At 33.1% G+C, this 18,016-nt stretch overlaps 1 protein-coding gene across 1 annotated transcript; it reads left to right on the forward strand.

Annotated features, from left to right (window-relative positions):
- Positions 1-3,712: 3,712 nt before the first annotated feature.
- Positions 3,713-16,332, forward strand: LOC106719804 (diphthine--ammonia ligase). Its single transcript, XM_045680826.1, has 14 exons — positions 3,713-4,100; positions 4,746-4,930; positions 5,700-5,773; positions 6,200-6,305; positions 6,689-6,858; positions 7,567-8,078; positions 9,097-9,281; positions 10,716-10,847; positions 11,020-11,181; positions 11,490-11,655; positions 13,824-13,925; positions 14,607-14,794; positions 15,737-15,924; positions 16,220-16,332. Exons 1-13 carry the CDS (start codon positions 3,986-3,988, stop codon positions 15,890-15,892), a joined length of 2,253 nt encoding a protein of 750 aa, XP_045536782.1. The 5' UTR covers positions 3,713-3,985; the 3' UTR covers positions 15,893-15,924; positions 16,220-16,332.
- Positions 16,333-18,016: the final 1,684 nt, after the last annotated feature.

Genomic DNA, 18,016 nt, shown 5'->3' on the forward strand with positions numbered 1-18,016 from the left:
AGCGACAGGTCGCAATGATGCATTACAAGGCGTCTGTACCGCAGGCATTCACTTTGACCCACACAAGAATCACTTACTTCAAAGCAAGGAAAAGCACGATTAGGATTTCAGTAATAGCTCAGAAGAATTTTATACCTTTCTGTGTTATTTACATTTTAAAAAGGATAAATCTAAAAATTAAAACTTTTAAAATAATTAAAGAGATTTCTTTTTGTTTAGGCAACACCGCGGTACAGGCTTACTTAAATGACTTGAAACATATAATTCACAAAAATAGTCTTTTTTCTAAGAATTTCCATCAAATAATACTCGTAAAATCAAATTATTTCGAATTATTTAATTATCATAACAATCATTTTTTTGTTGAAAATAATTAATTTTTTAAAAATAAATATTTTTTAATTTCGTCTCCCCGATACTTAAAAGATGGCGCTACTATGAGTAAATGACCCAGGGTCCGCCAACTTCGAACGAAAAACAAGAAACTTCACACAGAGACAATTTTGTTGTTGTGTTAACTGGGTTCCATAATATGAACGAGATAGAGCATATATCTATGCCGTTTTCGCTCGCGATAGTCCAAGCTATACTTGCCATATAAAAAAAATATTTCATCCTTTTATTATTATAATAAAGTATTTATAATTAAAAATAAGAAAACATGATTTAAAAAAAATCCTATTATTAATTGTCTTATTTCTTACATTTGTATTTATAAATCAAGATATACGATCACTTGTTATCTTATATCTACATCGCAAAAAAATGTAGTAATGGCAATTTTAAATCATAACCGTTAAAAAAATAAGTTTTCAAATTTGTTTCAAAACGTGTTCTCGTATGGTTCCGAAATCTTTGATATTGCATTGTATTTTTGAACTAATAACGCGAGTGTTTAAGTTTTGAGATATTGACTCTGATAAGTGAAATATTGACCTCATTATTATTTTAAGTTTTAACATGTCTGATCAGTACAGAAAATGTGTCAAGTGTGGAGTGACCTTAGCAAAAGATCATACTTTAACTTTTCACCGATTTCCTAAGATTGGGAATGGAAACCCTGAAACAGTTTTAAGGTAAATATTTTTAAAAAATCCATCCACATTTTGCTTCGAAGTAATAATCTGATATAACAAGATTTCTTTTATTCGGTCTCTGATAATCTGTTATTATTACAGATCCCGCATTTGGGCCGAATTCTGTTTCCCTGAAGAAAACTGTACTGATGTAGATTTTTAAAAAAAATTACATACCAGCCACAAAATGCTATGCAGTAAACATTTTACAGAAGAATCTTTTATTAACATATCTAAAACACGTTTAAACAAGTTTTCCATACCTATTGGTTCTGAGCCCATATTGGAAAAACTGAGAAACATACCAGGTTCTTCTAGTCAGGTATGTTGATCAGTCAGGTATGATTGTGAATAATATTTATGTATTTTTAATTATTGTATTTAAATGCTCACCTTAAATGTTTTGAAGGATTGAGTATGTTTAAAAATTTTTCTAGCTGACTGCCAAAGAAGGGTTGTGTTTCTCAAGTTTATGTCTAACTTTTCGGCACATTTCTTCAGTTGTGGGAGTGACCTAAGATATAATATGTAATTAGGTTTTATTTGTTTCATAGAATAAATAATTGATAATAAAAAAAATAGCCAGATCTTCCACTTATTCAATGTACTGTGATTAGGAGAAGAGGTCAGAATCATAAAAAAATACATTATGTCATATAAATCAAGCCATCTTATAAAAGTTTACTATACTATATATTTTAACACATTAACAAAATTTCAGGTTTCACCTACACCAGGACCTTCACATGAGCATATACAGAAGAAACAACAAGTGGAAATGGACCAAAATGCCTTTGTATGTATTTCACTTCTTTTAATAGTATTATTGTTGTTATTATTTTACTATATTTAATTACTTGCAAGAACAGTTTTTCAATAACTGACTAAACATCTTAAAATTCAGATTGCCATAATGTTTTAATATTTAATATAATAATTGTAATAATTTAATTTTGTTCATTTTTTAAAGTTGAGCGACTGACAAATGCTTATAACTTCAATATAATTTTTTTAAAGATTTGTATGTCTTAACTAAAATCTAGGAATCCCTGTATTCCTAAACTTTAAGTTTACTGAATTACTAGTGTGGCATAAAATAATGTTTTTAAATAAACTAATATAATGTATACAAATTGAAATATACCTTTACTGGGTTAATTAAATACTTTTGTAAATGGAGTTATAATAAATATGTTTTCCAGGTTACTTCACCATCAAATTTGCCTCACAATAATGAGCTGCATTATAATGAAAATTGTGATTTCATAATAAAATCAATAATTTTTATATATTTAAAGCGATTCTTAATTAAAAAAAATCGGGAACTAAATTTAATTAAATAAATGATGTTAAATTACTCTGTTTCATTTCATTATTCCTTTAACTAATTTAAGTTAATAACTTTTACTAACACAATATATTGGAAATAATGATTATTTCATTTTAAAATTATTCTTTCTTTAAAAAAATCTTACATTTGCCAAATTATCAAAATAATCATAATTTCCAATATAAATTTTTAACTATAAATAAATTAAAATACTAAACGTATATTCAAAATTCCCGCGTTTTATTTTTTCATATGGGCGACCATTATGGCGCTAGTAGTATAAACGTATAGACCAAAGTTATAATACTATAGTATGTAACATGTCATTCTTCTCTCTATAGAGAGTATTATATTCTTTGAAATGACCGGTCCACGGGTTAATAAAGTTTCTCTAATTTCATTTTATTAATGACTAATGACTAAACATGGGCTTGCTATGGCTAAATATATTATTCTTTACTAACATCACAAATTAATATACAATCTTTGTAATGAAAATATTAAATACAATATTTTAAATAATTTAAACATTTTCATGCTATTTAAGGGATATTTGGCATGAAATGATGACGCACTGGCAATTTGTATAACTTGCATTTTCAAAACTGGTTGATAGTTAAAATATCTTATGTTGCATTATGGATGTTTATCATTCATTGCCTTGTAAAAGAAATGTCTCATAATCTAATTATATTTTGCATAGGTCCAAAAAAATAATTGAATGGAATACAATTTGGCTACTATGCTTTTATTCTAACAAGGGATCACTATAGGATGACTATTGAATTTACTCGAATTATACTTTGTGATTTTATCACCATAGCTTTCTACAGATAGTCCTCTAAAATAAATATCTCGAATATTACAACCAGGTGAAAAATAACTATGAAAAGTTCACTGTATTCTCTAACGATTGCAATGCTATTGCTATTAGCGCTAAATAGCCATATAAATATTTTCTGATTTTTAAATTCTGGTGTAGTAAGAGTGAGGATGAATTGAATTTATGCAAACTTTAATATAACAGGTTTTACAGACAAAATTAATAATTAATCGTGGCATTAAAGTTGACCTTTATTTTTATTTTTTTAACTAATGAAAAGATTCGTTCAGAAATACTTTTGACTTTTTGTTTTTATTTGTTCATAAAAAATATCTTTTTTAATTTAGTATTAAGAAGCGAATCCAAATAATTATACGAAAATTCTTAAATTTTACAAATTTTCTAAGGCAAATTGTAAAATAACAAAAAGTTTGTTATACGGCAAAGCTAGTTTTCGAACGAAATAAGTATTTGACGTTTGATAAACCTTTGCGTGAAGTTTTTCAATATTTTTCTCCTAATTGAAGAATGTTATCAAAATAGATAACGATTATGCGGCAAATTATTTATCTCTCATGCAGGCTATTGTGTTAATTAGTGCTTGATATTAATTCTGTCATTACTTTAAGTAACCATGCTGCAGTCGTAGAGGAACCGCGTTGTGTATTTTTTTTATATTAAAAATGATTTATAATGTTATGAATGTTATGTAACGGGAATTTAGTGATATATATTCGGAAATATTGAATAAGGAAGATGAGGACGGTGGCGTTAATAAGCGGCGGGAAGGACAGTTGTTACAACATGCTCCAGTGCGTCGGTGCCGGGCACACAATCGTAGCACTGGCCAACCTACAACCACAAAATAAAGGTTACTTTCGTCACGTTAACTAATTTAGTCTTTTCAGTAGCGCGTATTAAATTGACGCTGTGTAAACAGTTTGTATTTGACCAAATTTATTGAGGAAAAAAATTCCCAATTTTTAAATTGCTCAGCATTATTTACTTAATTAATTTTATATAAAATGACGTCTAATCTGGTTATATTGTGTTAACAGAGAGTATATATGGCAAAATATCCTTTTTTAACATCAGTTATATTTTATATCAATCTATGGCTGTATTTTATTGACTCAAAAATAAAATATTGTAATCAAAATTCACAAAAAAATCCAAAATGATGACTCAAGTTTTATAAAGATACAACAATTCATACAAAGTAGAAATTTTCTTTTGTTGAACATGAATCCATAAATAGCTTGAGCCTAAAATGGTCATAGAGTTGCTTCTATGAAGAAAAAAAAAACAATTAAATATTTGTTTTTGGTTATTTTTAACATTATGCAAATAACAATGTGATGGAATATAATAACAAAGGAGCCAACAATGTAACAGCAACTGCATTATATAATTGTAGGAGATTTATTATGTGGCAATTGATATAATCATACAACAACAATACAGTTAGTTGTTTTTAACTAAATATTGCTTGTTATAATTAATCTTTTAATTTCAGATGAGTTAGACAGTTATATGTATCAAACTGTTGGTCATCAAGGAATTGACTTGTATGCCGAAGCAATGGGGTTGCCATTATATAGGGAAGTAATCTCTGGTGTGGCTGTAGATCAGGGCAGGTATTACAATCCTACAGAGAATGATGAAGTTGAAGATCTCTACAGACTCCTTAAAAGGATTATGGTATGTACATTTTAGTGTTAAACCAGGGATTCCCAAAGTGGTTGATATCGACCCCAAGGGGTCCAGTCCCTAAGGGTCAACATAAACAAAAACTGATTTTGGGGGTCGACGAGGTTTAAAAATCAACCCCTATTAATAATAGTCTGCTAACTTAAAGCATTGCTAATTTTCACTCTGTCTTCTTCTATTGACCTAAATCAGAATGAAAAATAACACTCTGTAGCTCTGCAGCTGTTTTAAGTTAGCAGACCATTATGAATAAGGGGGTTGATCTTAAAAGTAGGTAATTTGGCCATGGGGGTCTGAGGTAACAGGTCATTTTGGAAAAGGGGTCACTTGTCCAAAATAGTTTGGGGATCCCTGTGTTAAAGTAATACGCTGAAATCTGGATAACAGAGAAGCTTCTATAAGTGGGAGTCATTGTCCGATCCCGATGGACAATCTCCATAAGCATGAAACTCTGGTAAGAGGAAAACCTCTATATGCAAGAATAACATAGGTCTTTATTTGGTTTAATATTTACACACAAAAAGATAAATTTTTCCGCTCAACACTGTATTATGTGCACTTCATGACTTATCTTAGTTGACTTATGTAAACTTTCTCTTTAATGCAACAGTCATTATGTGCTACAATGACTTTGAAACTAAGTTCAATGTCATTGTGTTTGCTTAACGAGAATAATTATTTAGTGTGTTATTTTTATAATGATATAAGGAGAGATAACTAATTTCAGTATGTCACATAACAAATATTTGTTATGTTTTAGGATGATTTAGATATAGAGGCGGTTTCTTGTGGAGCTATTTTGTCTGACTACCAAAGAGTGAGAGTCGAAAATGTGTAAGTATATTAGATGGCATTCACGTAATGAGAATCATAAACTAGACTATTAAATAAGTATTTTAAAAATGATTTAAGTACATAGTTAACTAGTAAAAAATATGGACTCTGTAACACTGATCATACATACATTCAAATAAACTATGAGTACTATGTATAGATAAAAAGATGGTTAATGTTTAATTACTTTGATCATTACATTTCTTTTACTTTTTAATTTGTTTTCTGAAATTAAAATACCTGTTTAAAACATATTGTTATTTCTACTATGTCAAGGATAATAACAGATGACAATTTTATACAGAGATTTTGGTCTCAGAAATGAACAATCAAATAACAGTAGTACATTAATTTAATATTTAATATATTTAATATATCAACTAAAAATAGGCTATAACCATAAATCATAAACTTTTTCATTTTTAGATGTCAAAGGCTTGGTTTAGTGTGTCTCGCGTATTTATGGCGGAGGAATCAGAAGGAACTTCTACAGGAAATGATAGCTAGTGGCATAGAGGCTATTATCATTAAGGTTCAAAGACATTTTATCATTAATGTCATTGCTCATGTTTCCATGCCACTTTTTTTTTACCCGACTGACAAGAGAGTAATGTTTTTCCCAAGTGTGTAAGTTGTGTTACCTAACTGACAGAGGGTAATGTTTTTGGGTATTTTTATTATTTATTATGTAAGTGAGTTTGTATGTATGTAAGTAATTATGAAATCCAAGATCTTTTTGTTTTCTTTTGATAGTGTCGTAGGATTTCAGTCAGTCGGGTTTTTTGAGTGTTTAAGTTACTTTTTTTTGTAGAATATTGAACTCGTGAGTTTGTGGCATTTAATGTGTTAAAATTTTGATTTGATAGCCACTTAATAATTTGTATTTTAATTGACTGTTATTTTGACTTTGCACAGGTGGCTGCACTCGGATTGGACCCTAAAGTACATCTGGGTATGACCTTGAGTGATATTCAGCCACATCTTCTAGTCATGCAGGAAAAATATGGTTTAAATGTTTGTGGTGAAGGCGGAGAATATGAAACCTTTACATTGGACTGTCCATTGTTCAGAAAGCGACTGGTTATGTAAGTACTTAATATAATACACACACACAACTCACGCCTGTAACCCAAAGGGGTAGGCAGAGATCACGGTCCTTCATTTAGCTGTCATTTTTTCCCGGGAATACACACATATCTTGGAAATTGTCACTGATAATTTTCGCTGTAAGTCGAAAATCGAAAAACACATTGGTACATGGCGGGATTCGAACCTAGGACCTGCAGATTCCAAGTCAAGTGCTTAACCCCTAAGCCTGCAATATAATAAAGTAAATTCTTTGTTTTTTATATCACCATAATATTCAACTTGGGTGAATTTACAAATACATCTATCAAAATATTATCATACATATTGGATCATATAGTTATAGGTTATATATGTAGTTATGTAATTGGAAATGTAATTATTGAAGTAATTGTTTAATTAAAAACATTTAAGTCAATGATAACAAAGGAATATGATTTGTGGCAATACAAATTGCTTATTTGTTGTTTTTTAATATGTTAACTATCATTATGATAATTGATTTGAAGGCTTCAGATAAAGATACGTGATTTATTAAAACATGCTTTGAACATAAAAATATATTCACAGTACATTAAATTTATGTATTTCTTTAAAACTTTTTAAAACAGAAATGAAAATGTTTTAGATTTTCGGTATGGCAGTTATATATATATATAATATTTTGTTTGTATCAATAAATTTTATGTTTATTTTTACTTTAACAGAGATGATAAAGAATTGGTTATACATTCAGAGGATCCCATTGCTTCCGTTGGCTATTTAAATTTGAAGTTGCATCTTGAAACTAAAGAGAATTCCGGTGAACCAACACAACTACCTCCGACTGTTAAAAACTCTTTAGATTTTGTTAACGATTTAAATGATACTGTATTTAGTGATATAAGCGATATAGAACTCAGCGAATCTGAATTGGAATCTATTGAGAAATTGGAGAAAGGAAAGGAAGAAGAACTGAATCAATTGCTCACATATTCAAGAGAGGGGAAAGATATTTCTGCAACATTAGATGCGGCAGATGACTCTCAGATAGACAGTATCGAGAGTATAGAAGTTGGATATAATTACGATCATATGTGTAATGAGAGTATGAAACATCCAGTCATAGACCATAGAAGTATCTATGGTAATAGACACGGCTGGTATTTTATCGGAGGTATAGTCGGCGAGGGACATGATACTGCGCTCGCTACGGAGGACGCTATGAAGAAACTCATTAGTAGGTAAACTTTTTCGAGTGTTTTTTTTATAATCCAAAGTTCAAAAGAATGATCTCTTAACATTATATGAATTCTAGTAGTTAGATAAGTCAATCGTTTCAAAATTAAATCCCTTATCGATAGATCAAATATTGATAAGCTAGTAATAAATATTGCATGTTGTTAATATAATGTTAACATTGTGGTCTGTTTTAATCTTCAGTAGCAGATATATCGTTTTATCATATCATTTATTGTGCATGCGCCCACACGTACGTCACGTCAAAGCAACGTGTCTTTGATATCAATTTTTTTTTATATCAAATGGTAACAAACGAGCAAGTGGTTACCTGAGTCCGCCTAAACAGCGAAGCGACCGCTGCCCAAAGACATCCGCAATTGCAGATGTTTTGCCTACCTCTAATCTATAGAGGAGAGGATATATCCTCTTCCTATGCGTCCCCTTCTCCGTCAAATACACTTCTCTTTCCCATCCTCTCGTTATAAGAAAATTGTGGGAAGGAAACGTGGACTAAAATTAGGCCTCCGGCACCACACTCATCAGACGAAACGTGAAATTGCTTCAACTTCACGCCTGTCTTCTGTGTGGTCGTGGTATTTCAGCGGTCCACTCGGACCATTTGTGCACAAAACAAATATTGTTGTTACGGTAGCTACTACTGTTATTCATATTTTAATGTGGATATCAAAATTGGATGGATACGGATAGTGACTGATATCCTCTATTTATCAACTATACAACTCTCACCCAGAGGGATAGGCAGAAACTACGGGTTTCCATTAAACTCCCAGAAAGATTCAAAAACCTACTTCAAATATTAATTTGGGAATGAAACATATTGAAAATTCTGTGTAACGATGTTTATAGAGTAACTTCATCAAGATTTAAATAATTTTGAAGTCATATATTATTGAAATTTTGACTTTTTGAAACTATTTCCCTTGACCCTTTATACCCTAGACAAGATTATTTTAATGTCCTACACGGACAACTCAAGAACATGATACAATATTTAGAGTTGCTGGAGTCAGAAGATCTGCAGTTGTCCGCCGTGAGCTCTGTGAACATTTACATGAGGGATATGGCGGAGTACGCGGCGCTCAATGAAGTGTACGTGAACACCTTCAGACTGCCCAATCCGCCCACACGTGTCTGCATTCAGTGCCCCTTACCTGACGATGTAGGACTTATTATGGATGCGGTGAGTTATATAGTCCTTGTACAGTGTCATACAAACTTAAGACTGGATCGTAACTTCGTATAACATACTGCTCAGAATACATTTTTTCGTATCGGTGAGCACATACGTTCACTTATACCAACTTGCCTTCCATTAGTGCATGAGCTGCAATAAAGTTTGAATCTTATAATACCACAATAATATAATAACCTATAAATAGATTTTTAACCCTGCAATATGTATTCCTTTAGAAAGTGATAAGCGTGTATTACCGGATATGTTTAATTACGACACACTTTATTGTATTGTATTTAATTGGAATTGACACTCAGTGCTTTTGTAATCTTACTAATATTATAAATGTGAATGGATGTTTGTTTGGAAGGTATTTCTAGAACGGCTCAATCTTGATGAAATTTGGCACGGTTGTAGGACGTAGTCTGGAAGAATACATAGACTACTTATATAGTTTGTTTTAAATCTCGTGAGGACAGTCGCGGGGGACAGATAGTACATAGTAATTTAAAAAGAAACAAAGGCTAGCACGGATATTTCTCATGGCAGTTATTATTACGGAGAATGTATACCATTAGCTTCAATATTTGTTGTCTGATGCAAAACTAGATCGACCTTGATACAATAGTTAGTGCATTTGGAATATATATGTAAATTTCTTTTAAAATTTAATAATCTTGTAAGCATAATATGAATAATGTTTTGGTTAACAACTGGCTTAGTTAGACATAATTTTAAGACTGGTTTGGTAACAGATTAAAAAATAAATGTATAAGTCAAATTTGAATTAATACTTAAAGCATTTGTATCGCAGATGAACAATGTGTGCCAAGAACGTGCAAAAGATAAACATAATCTCTGTACATTTTTATACAATTATCAATTGTATTTTGTTACTATGCCTACTTTATCATTTCACTTTATCGTATTATACAACCGCTATCCGCTTTGATTGTTGTAAGATTAGTGACTACATCATTACAAAGCAAGAATATGAACTGCGTAGTTTGTTTTTTATGTGTTATCATAGTCATTCATAATACAAATCGTCATAAATCATGATATGAAAAGGTGGGGAAATAAGAAATAGGGGAAAAACGGGAAAAAATTTATATAAAGTAACAAAGGTGCGCCAATTTGGCGAATTTCACAGTGTCACGTAACCCTGTTAACCCCATCAAAGACTTGGTAAAATAAAGGGACGCTGTAGAAATCTCGCACACTGGTACTGAATTTAGGTCATTGACATCTCACACTTATCGTATGTGTGAGGTGTCAATGGTCATGTAAGTACCTAATCTCGAATTAAAGAAGTATTGACCGTATGTTCAGTAAATTTCATCATCATCATCATCTCCCTGTCTTTGTCATACTCTATATTTCTTCTGTTAAATATATTTTTTACAAAAGACCATGAAAGAAGGAACGTCAAATGTGCAGGTTGCGCACAAAGAGGACGTCAACCAGAGCCAGGAGGCGGACGGCAGCTGCAAGGAGCGCGTCACTATGCACGTGCAGGGCATCTCGCACTGGGCGCCCGCCAACATCGGCCCCTACAGTCAGGCGGTTAAGGTGAGCTGGGGTAACAACACCGTTGCTATGGCAACAATCATTTTAATACACTTTCCCTGTGGGACCCACCGGGTTGCCTTCCATCCAGTAAGTTTCAGTTGTTATCGCTGATTTCGATCGCTGGACTGGAATAATGTAAACCTGGCATAAGTTTTGCTTATATCGTATGTAGGTGGGTGAGGTAGTGAGCACCAGCGGGCAGATAGCGCTGGTGCCGGGTTCGATGCGGCTGGCGGGCAGCGGGGCGCGCGGCCAGTGCGCGCTCGCGCTGCGCCACATCGCCCGCGTGCTGCGTGCTGCCCACCCCCGTGCGCATATACGCAGCGTCGTACAGGTAACACTATACCAGAGATTCACAAACATTTTTTTCTTTACACCCCTTTCAAAATTTTACAGGATTCCATGAACTCTTCACTGTAACTTCTTTAAATTGTAAAACCCTTAATCTCTACCATTAGACATACAGCGGGGGACAACAGGTCCGTCGGGCATAACTTTGGGATTACTGCTATACACACACATGCTATATACTTTGTCAGTGTTACGAAACAAGGGTAAAAGATTGCAGGATCGTTATATTCGATATTTTATTCAGTACGATTGCAAGACATTACGTGAAGTGAGTCATGTTGTTGTGATCAGAGCGTGTGCTACGTGACGCACATCTCTGCGGCGCGCGAGGCTCGGCGACAGCTGGAGCGGCGCACGGCGGGCGCCATCGTGCAGTGCGCGGTGGTGCCGGCGCTGCCCCGCGGTGCCGCCGTCGAGTGGCACGCCTGGGCACACACTGACAACAACCGCTTCGACTGTACGTATGCTGCACACGCACGCACTACGTACACACGCATGCACTACGTACACACGCACGCACTACGTACACACGCACGCACTACGTACACACGCACGCACTACGTACACACGCACGCACTACGTACACACGCACGCACTACGTACACAAGCACGCACTACGTACACACGCACGCACTACGTACACACGCACGCATTACGTACACACGCACGCACTACATACACAAACAAGAGCATAAGTCAATTAGCGTTACAGCCGCACTCAATCATTAAGTCATTACTAATGGAGTTCCTTAGTGTAGAATCATCATCATCATCACTATACATACCCACTGAGGGCATAGTCAACCACGCTGGCCCAGTGCTGGTTGACCTCACACATATCATTGAATTTCTTCTCAGATATGTGCAGCATCACGATGTTTTCCTTCACAGTAAGAACGTCGGATGTATGTAGTGTAGAAAAAATACTTGAAATCTACATGAAATTACTTAAGTAACTAGAGTGCTACAGTATAAACAGTATATTTAACTGGGTACATAATTGAATAACTAAATTTAGAAACTAAAACAATGTTTAAATTACATTTATGTTGCGATATGATTTAAGAGTTGTTAGATGTTAGATTATTACTGATTTACTTATATACAAGTATGCCAGTATGTAGGCATAACTTTCACTCGGTGAGCGCCGAGACCAGTGAAAGTGCATACATATTAAATCATTCGCACTAGAATATTTCTAGTAATAAATTTTATTAGCTTCTTTTTTACTAAATTCGTAAAATTATCAGCCGAAAGAAGTAAATAGGTGACAAATTTAATTTCTAAATCTGATCCTATCTGATTGCCAAAACCATAGTACATTTATAAAACGCGAGATTAAACATGGGTGTCTAAGACCATAATCCCTAAATAAAATACATCGTCATCCCTGTCATTATTCATTAATAAAACAGATATAACAATAGATGTTTAAACGAAGATTTTAGTCTTCACGGTGAGAATTGCAAAATTACAATCGCAACACAAATTTTATTTATAAAGGTGGGTATAGACTAGAGCATTTACTTGTAACAAAACAACAAGCCGCTCTATGATATGTTGTGTACTTTCACGAACCAGACGTGCTTTGGAAACTATACTTTTACCTATATTATACCATTCGTAAGAACGTTACATTACATAGAAATGTTTGAGAAAATGCTCTAGTGTGTATACTCACCTTAATATTTTCAACAATAACTTATATTAATTTTGTATGAAACATCATGATGTTTTGTATTATCTTTGCTTTCGATTGGAAAAATTCATAAAAAATAAAAACACTCAAATATCCGCAATCGCAAGGAATGAAATGCGGAGAGCAAAACTGCTATCAAATATTTCGAAAGTGGAAACTGATGGTTACATTTTACGTCAACAAATGCATGAGTTACCAAAAAACAAGAATATAAATGAGAAATATTTCATTTATAAAAGTGTGTCAATATTTTAATATGCAATGAAATTGAATGAATTTTAACATTTGTCTCGCATTTTCTTATCTGATTTCCAAGGTCGTTATTATTAATAGTATTGACGTTTGTTTGGCTCCTAATATAAAATCATCGCGGCTGCCGACTGACGGTCTTAATTAGTTATAAGTTATTGACGTTAATGAAAATGTATGGACTTACATGTATGAGAAACTACTCTATCCGACATTTCTTGTGTAATCACATAGATAAATAAGCTAATTAAAAAAAACTCTAAATTTTTATCATCAGTGACCCAATTAATTGGATATAATAATGGAGAACAGAACATGTTCAAAATATAAAATATAGATTTTGCCCGCGAATTCTTCGAGCGGAATTTAAAAAAAAACTTAACAAGTAGCCTTATGTGATCATCCAGATTATATTCTACATCTGTGCTAAATTTCATCGAGATCCATTGAGCCGTTCTGGATACATACTAACTAACATCTATCCGTCTAAACTTTCGCATTTAAAATATTAGTAAGATAGTAAGAAGTACATCAGTCTGTTTGGCTGCGCTAATCTCGATAACCTAGGTAGCCTTTGACAGAACAATTATTATGTAAGGTTTTAGACAATTTAACATGAGTTGCAGACTTTGAAATAGCGAACTAAAATTTGTGTATAATATAAATATTGTTTGCAGACGAAGAAACCGGTTGTAATGTTGGCGAATACAAGGTTGCTATAACTCGTCGTTGGAACTACGAGAATACAGTCGCTGCCTGCGTCTGCTATGTAGCTACTGGTATGTCATTTTTAATTAATTTTAGATCCAAAAACGGTCCAGGTTCTTAGGAAATTAAGTCAAAACTCGTAAAAATTTGAAAGGAATGTATGAGAAAATGTTTAACAATCTCTGTGTTAAAACATCGACTGTACTTGTGATAAAGGTTAATAATTTTTTTTAAATTAAAATACAGAGAACTTGCTGACTTAGGTAAGACACTAATGGGTAGAATAAAGATAGAATGATACCTTTTATGTCAAAATTAGTTTAGTTGTTTAGGCTACATGTGATTACAATGGAACTTAGATATGTGCGAATAACCTTACCCTATTCAACAGGGATTTTTTTATATAGATAAGTATCCGCAATTGCAAATACCTTCAGTAAAGAGTAAAGATTGGTTTTGCAATGAATAGGCTCCGAAACTACCGTACTAATTTGATAAATTCTTTCTATTGGGAAGCTACGAAACGACTAAAACACTCACGTATATATGTCAGGTGTCGGCACCGACTAGTTTACTGATTGAGACTGGTAAGTTCCAGTCTCACTCACACTGATGAAAAGTGTTTTAGCCATTTCCTATTTTAGTTAATGATAATGTCTCACGAAAATTTATTAGTAGTTTTTGTTTTTAATTTCGCGCGAATGAAGGGTACAAAAATGACTAGATTTAATAATGTTTAGTGTTATGTTCAGGTTCGTCTCCATCTGCGTGTCAGCTGTCGTTCCCGAGTGAGGAGGCGTGCGAGTCTCATCGCGCGCTCGCGTCGCGTATGTCGTGCGAACACGTCGCCGACGCGCTCGAGTACGCGCTACGTAAACTCATCAACGACTGCTACGACCGCGAGCCTCAGCCACTCGTCAAACTCAGGATATTCTATCAGGTGAACTACTTTCAATGATTCTATCTTTTTTTTTTTTGTAGACAGATGTAAAAATATGTATATCTTACTAATATTATAAATGCGAATGTTTGGATGGATGGATAAATGTTTGTTACAAGGTATCTCCAAAACGACTCAACGGATATCGATGAAATTTGGCATAGATGTTGTTTATAACAAACAAAAATATTGCAAACGAAACGCATCTGACAAACTTTTAATTTTGAAGCTGTCATTTATCTGTCACGTCAAAATGAAACTGCTTAAAAGAAAATGTATTAAAGATGGAGAGCCTAATCGATGAGTCTTATCAAAATAATCCAGTTGTATCACTCAGATGTAGAACATAGTCTGGAAAAATACATAGGCTACTGATTAAGTTTTTTTATCAATTCCGCGCGAGACGGAGTCGCGGGCAAAATCAATTCAAAAGAGATTAATTTCATACATTACTCCAGCTTACTAAAGATTATATTTTACTTGTTCTCCCATTACAAACCATTATTTTTTTAACTTTTTGAGTGAATGAATAGAAACAGTTTATTGTTGGAATGTGTGTGTGTGTTGTTGGAATGTGTGTGTGTTGTTGGAATGTTGTGTGTATTGTTGGAATGTGTGTGTGTTGTTGGAATGTGTGTGTGTTGTTGGAATGTTGTGTGTTCTTGGAACGTGTGTGTATTGTTGGAATGTGTGTGTGTTGTTGGAAAGTGTGTGTGTTGTTGGAATGTGTGTGTGTTGTTGGAATGTTGTGTGTTCTTGGAACGTGTGTGTATTGTTGGAATGTGTGTGTGTTGTTGGAATGTGTGTGTGTTGTTGGAATGTTGTGTGTTCTTGGAACGTGTGTGTATTGTTGGAATGTGTGTGTGTTGTTGGAATGTGTGTGTGTTGTCGAAATGTGTGTTGTGTGACGTCAATTGTGGCAGTAACGTGTTGCGGATGTAGGTGTGGAGCGCGCCGTCACTGGAGACAGTGGTGGAGGGTGCGCGGTGTGCGGCGACGCGAGCGGGCGCGAGGCTCGCACTCACTGCGGCACCTGTCGCGGCGCTGCACAACGCATTCACCTTCCTGTCTATCAGCGGACTACGTCTCGACGAGTGACATTACATCTAATCACACAACTCACTTCGCAGGTTTGTAATCTGACTAGGCTAAATATAAAAAGTTCAGGAGGTTTAATGAATAAATCATCTATATCTATATATAAAAAAGAAAGTCGTGTTAGTTACACTATTTATAACTCAAAATCTGTCGAACTGATTTAGCTGAAAATTGATGGGGAGGTAGCTTAGAACTAGGAGACGGACATAGGTACTTTTTTATCATGTGTTTTTTTTATTCCGCGCAGACGAAGTCGCGGGTAAAAGCTCGTTTATTATAAATTTCACAATTCCTTGATATAATCTCAATTTTTTTTTTAATTCTCAGGTTCCCCCGAGATATGTAACGACGCTTTACGCCAGTTTTCAATGTATATGTGGCTGAATATTTTCAGTTTTTATAAAATTTTGTTAATTATAAAGCTACCAAGTTTTACCGTATTTAAGTCAAATTATATAAATTATTTTTATTGCACAATCGAGTTTGATTTATCCTAAAACGTAAATCCAAATTGAAAAGAAACAAAGAAAGAAAAAAAACAAAAATTAAATTAAATTTACTTTATTTTTATTTTTTTACAAAATTGACCGAACAGTGCGAGATTTCTAGAACGTTTACACTTGAATTAAGTAGACATAAAGTTATCATTATTCATCTTACACGTAAGTCTTATTCACCTGTCTCAATAAAGCAACTCGTGTACGAGCGAGACGCACACACGGTTAAATTCATCATAATATAAAAAAAAAATTAAACATGATTTGAATTTTTCTAACAGCGGGGACATTTATCTTAGAAATTGTCACTAAGTAAATTATTTACGATTAATATTAACGAAAGCAAATATAAAAACTAAACAATGATACATTTGAAAGTAATCAGTATTAGTTGATTTCACCGATCCTGCGTTTCAAACAAATCTAATACAATATAATACAAAATAGTACTGCGCTGGCTGACACAATACCGCGCAGTTAATGACGTCACTCGAATGTTTAGCATCAGAACTATAACCGCTTATAAACAACGCAATAATAAAGATTTATGTATTTATTTTATATGTTACATCAATCATTTGAAAATCAAAACAATTTCAGCAGACACATGATTTAATACTTAAAATTAGATTTTTAATTTATTGAGTCTTAAGGTGAATAGAATATACACTAGAGCATTTTCTCAAGCATTTCTATGTAATGTAATGTTCTTACGAATGGTATAATATGGGTAAAAGTATAGTTTCTAAAGCACGTCTGGTTCGTGAAATTGATACCCAACATATCATAGAGCGGCTTGTTGTTTTGTTACAAGTAAATGCTCTAGTCTATACCCACCTTTATATTTCCGATTAGTGATTTAGAGGCTGAAATAGTTCTCATGCTTTTTGTGCATCCAAAACATTATATGATTAATAATGTTTATGTCATAGATATATAACCTAATAATATATAATCCGGTGTACAAAAGTGAAGCGAAGAAACAGACTCCGAAGGCCTTTTGTGGGCATAAAATTCCTTCAGTGTTGTCATATACAATAGAAAATGACATTTGTAATGACTCAATTATATGTCAAACTTTTATGAAATACTCCATTTATAGGTTATATATATATGGTTTAAGTTTATATCTCCAGCAATGAAAAATTAGGTGCCCATTCTATATTTCAACTTTATATTACATTCATTATACAATAAATAATTTCTTAGTAATGAAAAATAAACATATACCTCTCAGTTAAATAATTTGATTCTTTATAATAATTCTATATACTATATTGGGCTTATATTTTCCAAGATAAATTAATAAATTAGGCAATTAGTTTTTAGTGTATGAGTTTTGTACTTCGAAAATAAGACGAAACGCTAGTCTTACAGCAAAATGTGGCTTTTAGTATTATAAGAAAATGTATAATTCAGTCAAAGATTAAGTAATGGATAACTTAAATGATGTCTCTTTTTCTTGCTAGAAGAAAAAAAGACATGATAATGTTTTTATACAAGTATATTGTCAGTAAAAACTCAACATAAAACTATTGCATCAACTTGTTCTAACCAAAGATTGCGTTTCGCCTTAAAAACATTCAGAGGAAAATCTGCTGAAATTCATTCGGACAACTAAATATAA

The sequence above is a fragment of the Papilio machaon genome, chromosome 14 (assembly GCF_912999745.1).
Source record: "Papilio machaon chromosome 14, ilPapMach1.1, whole genome shotgun sequence".
NCBI classification, from domain to species: Eukaryota; Metazoa; Arthropoda; class Insecta; order Lepidoptera; family Papilionidae; genus Papilio; species Papilio machaon.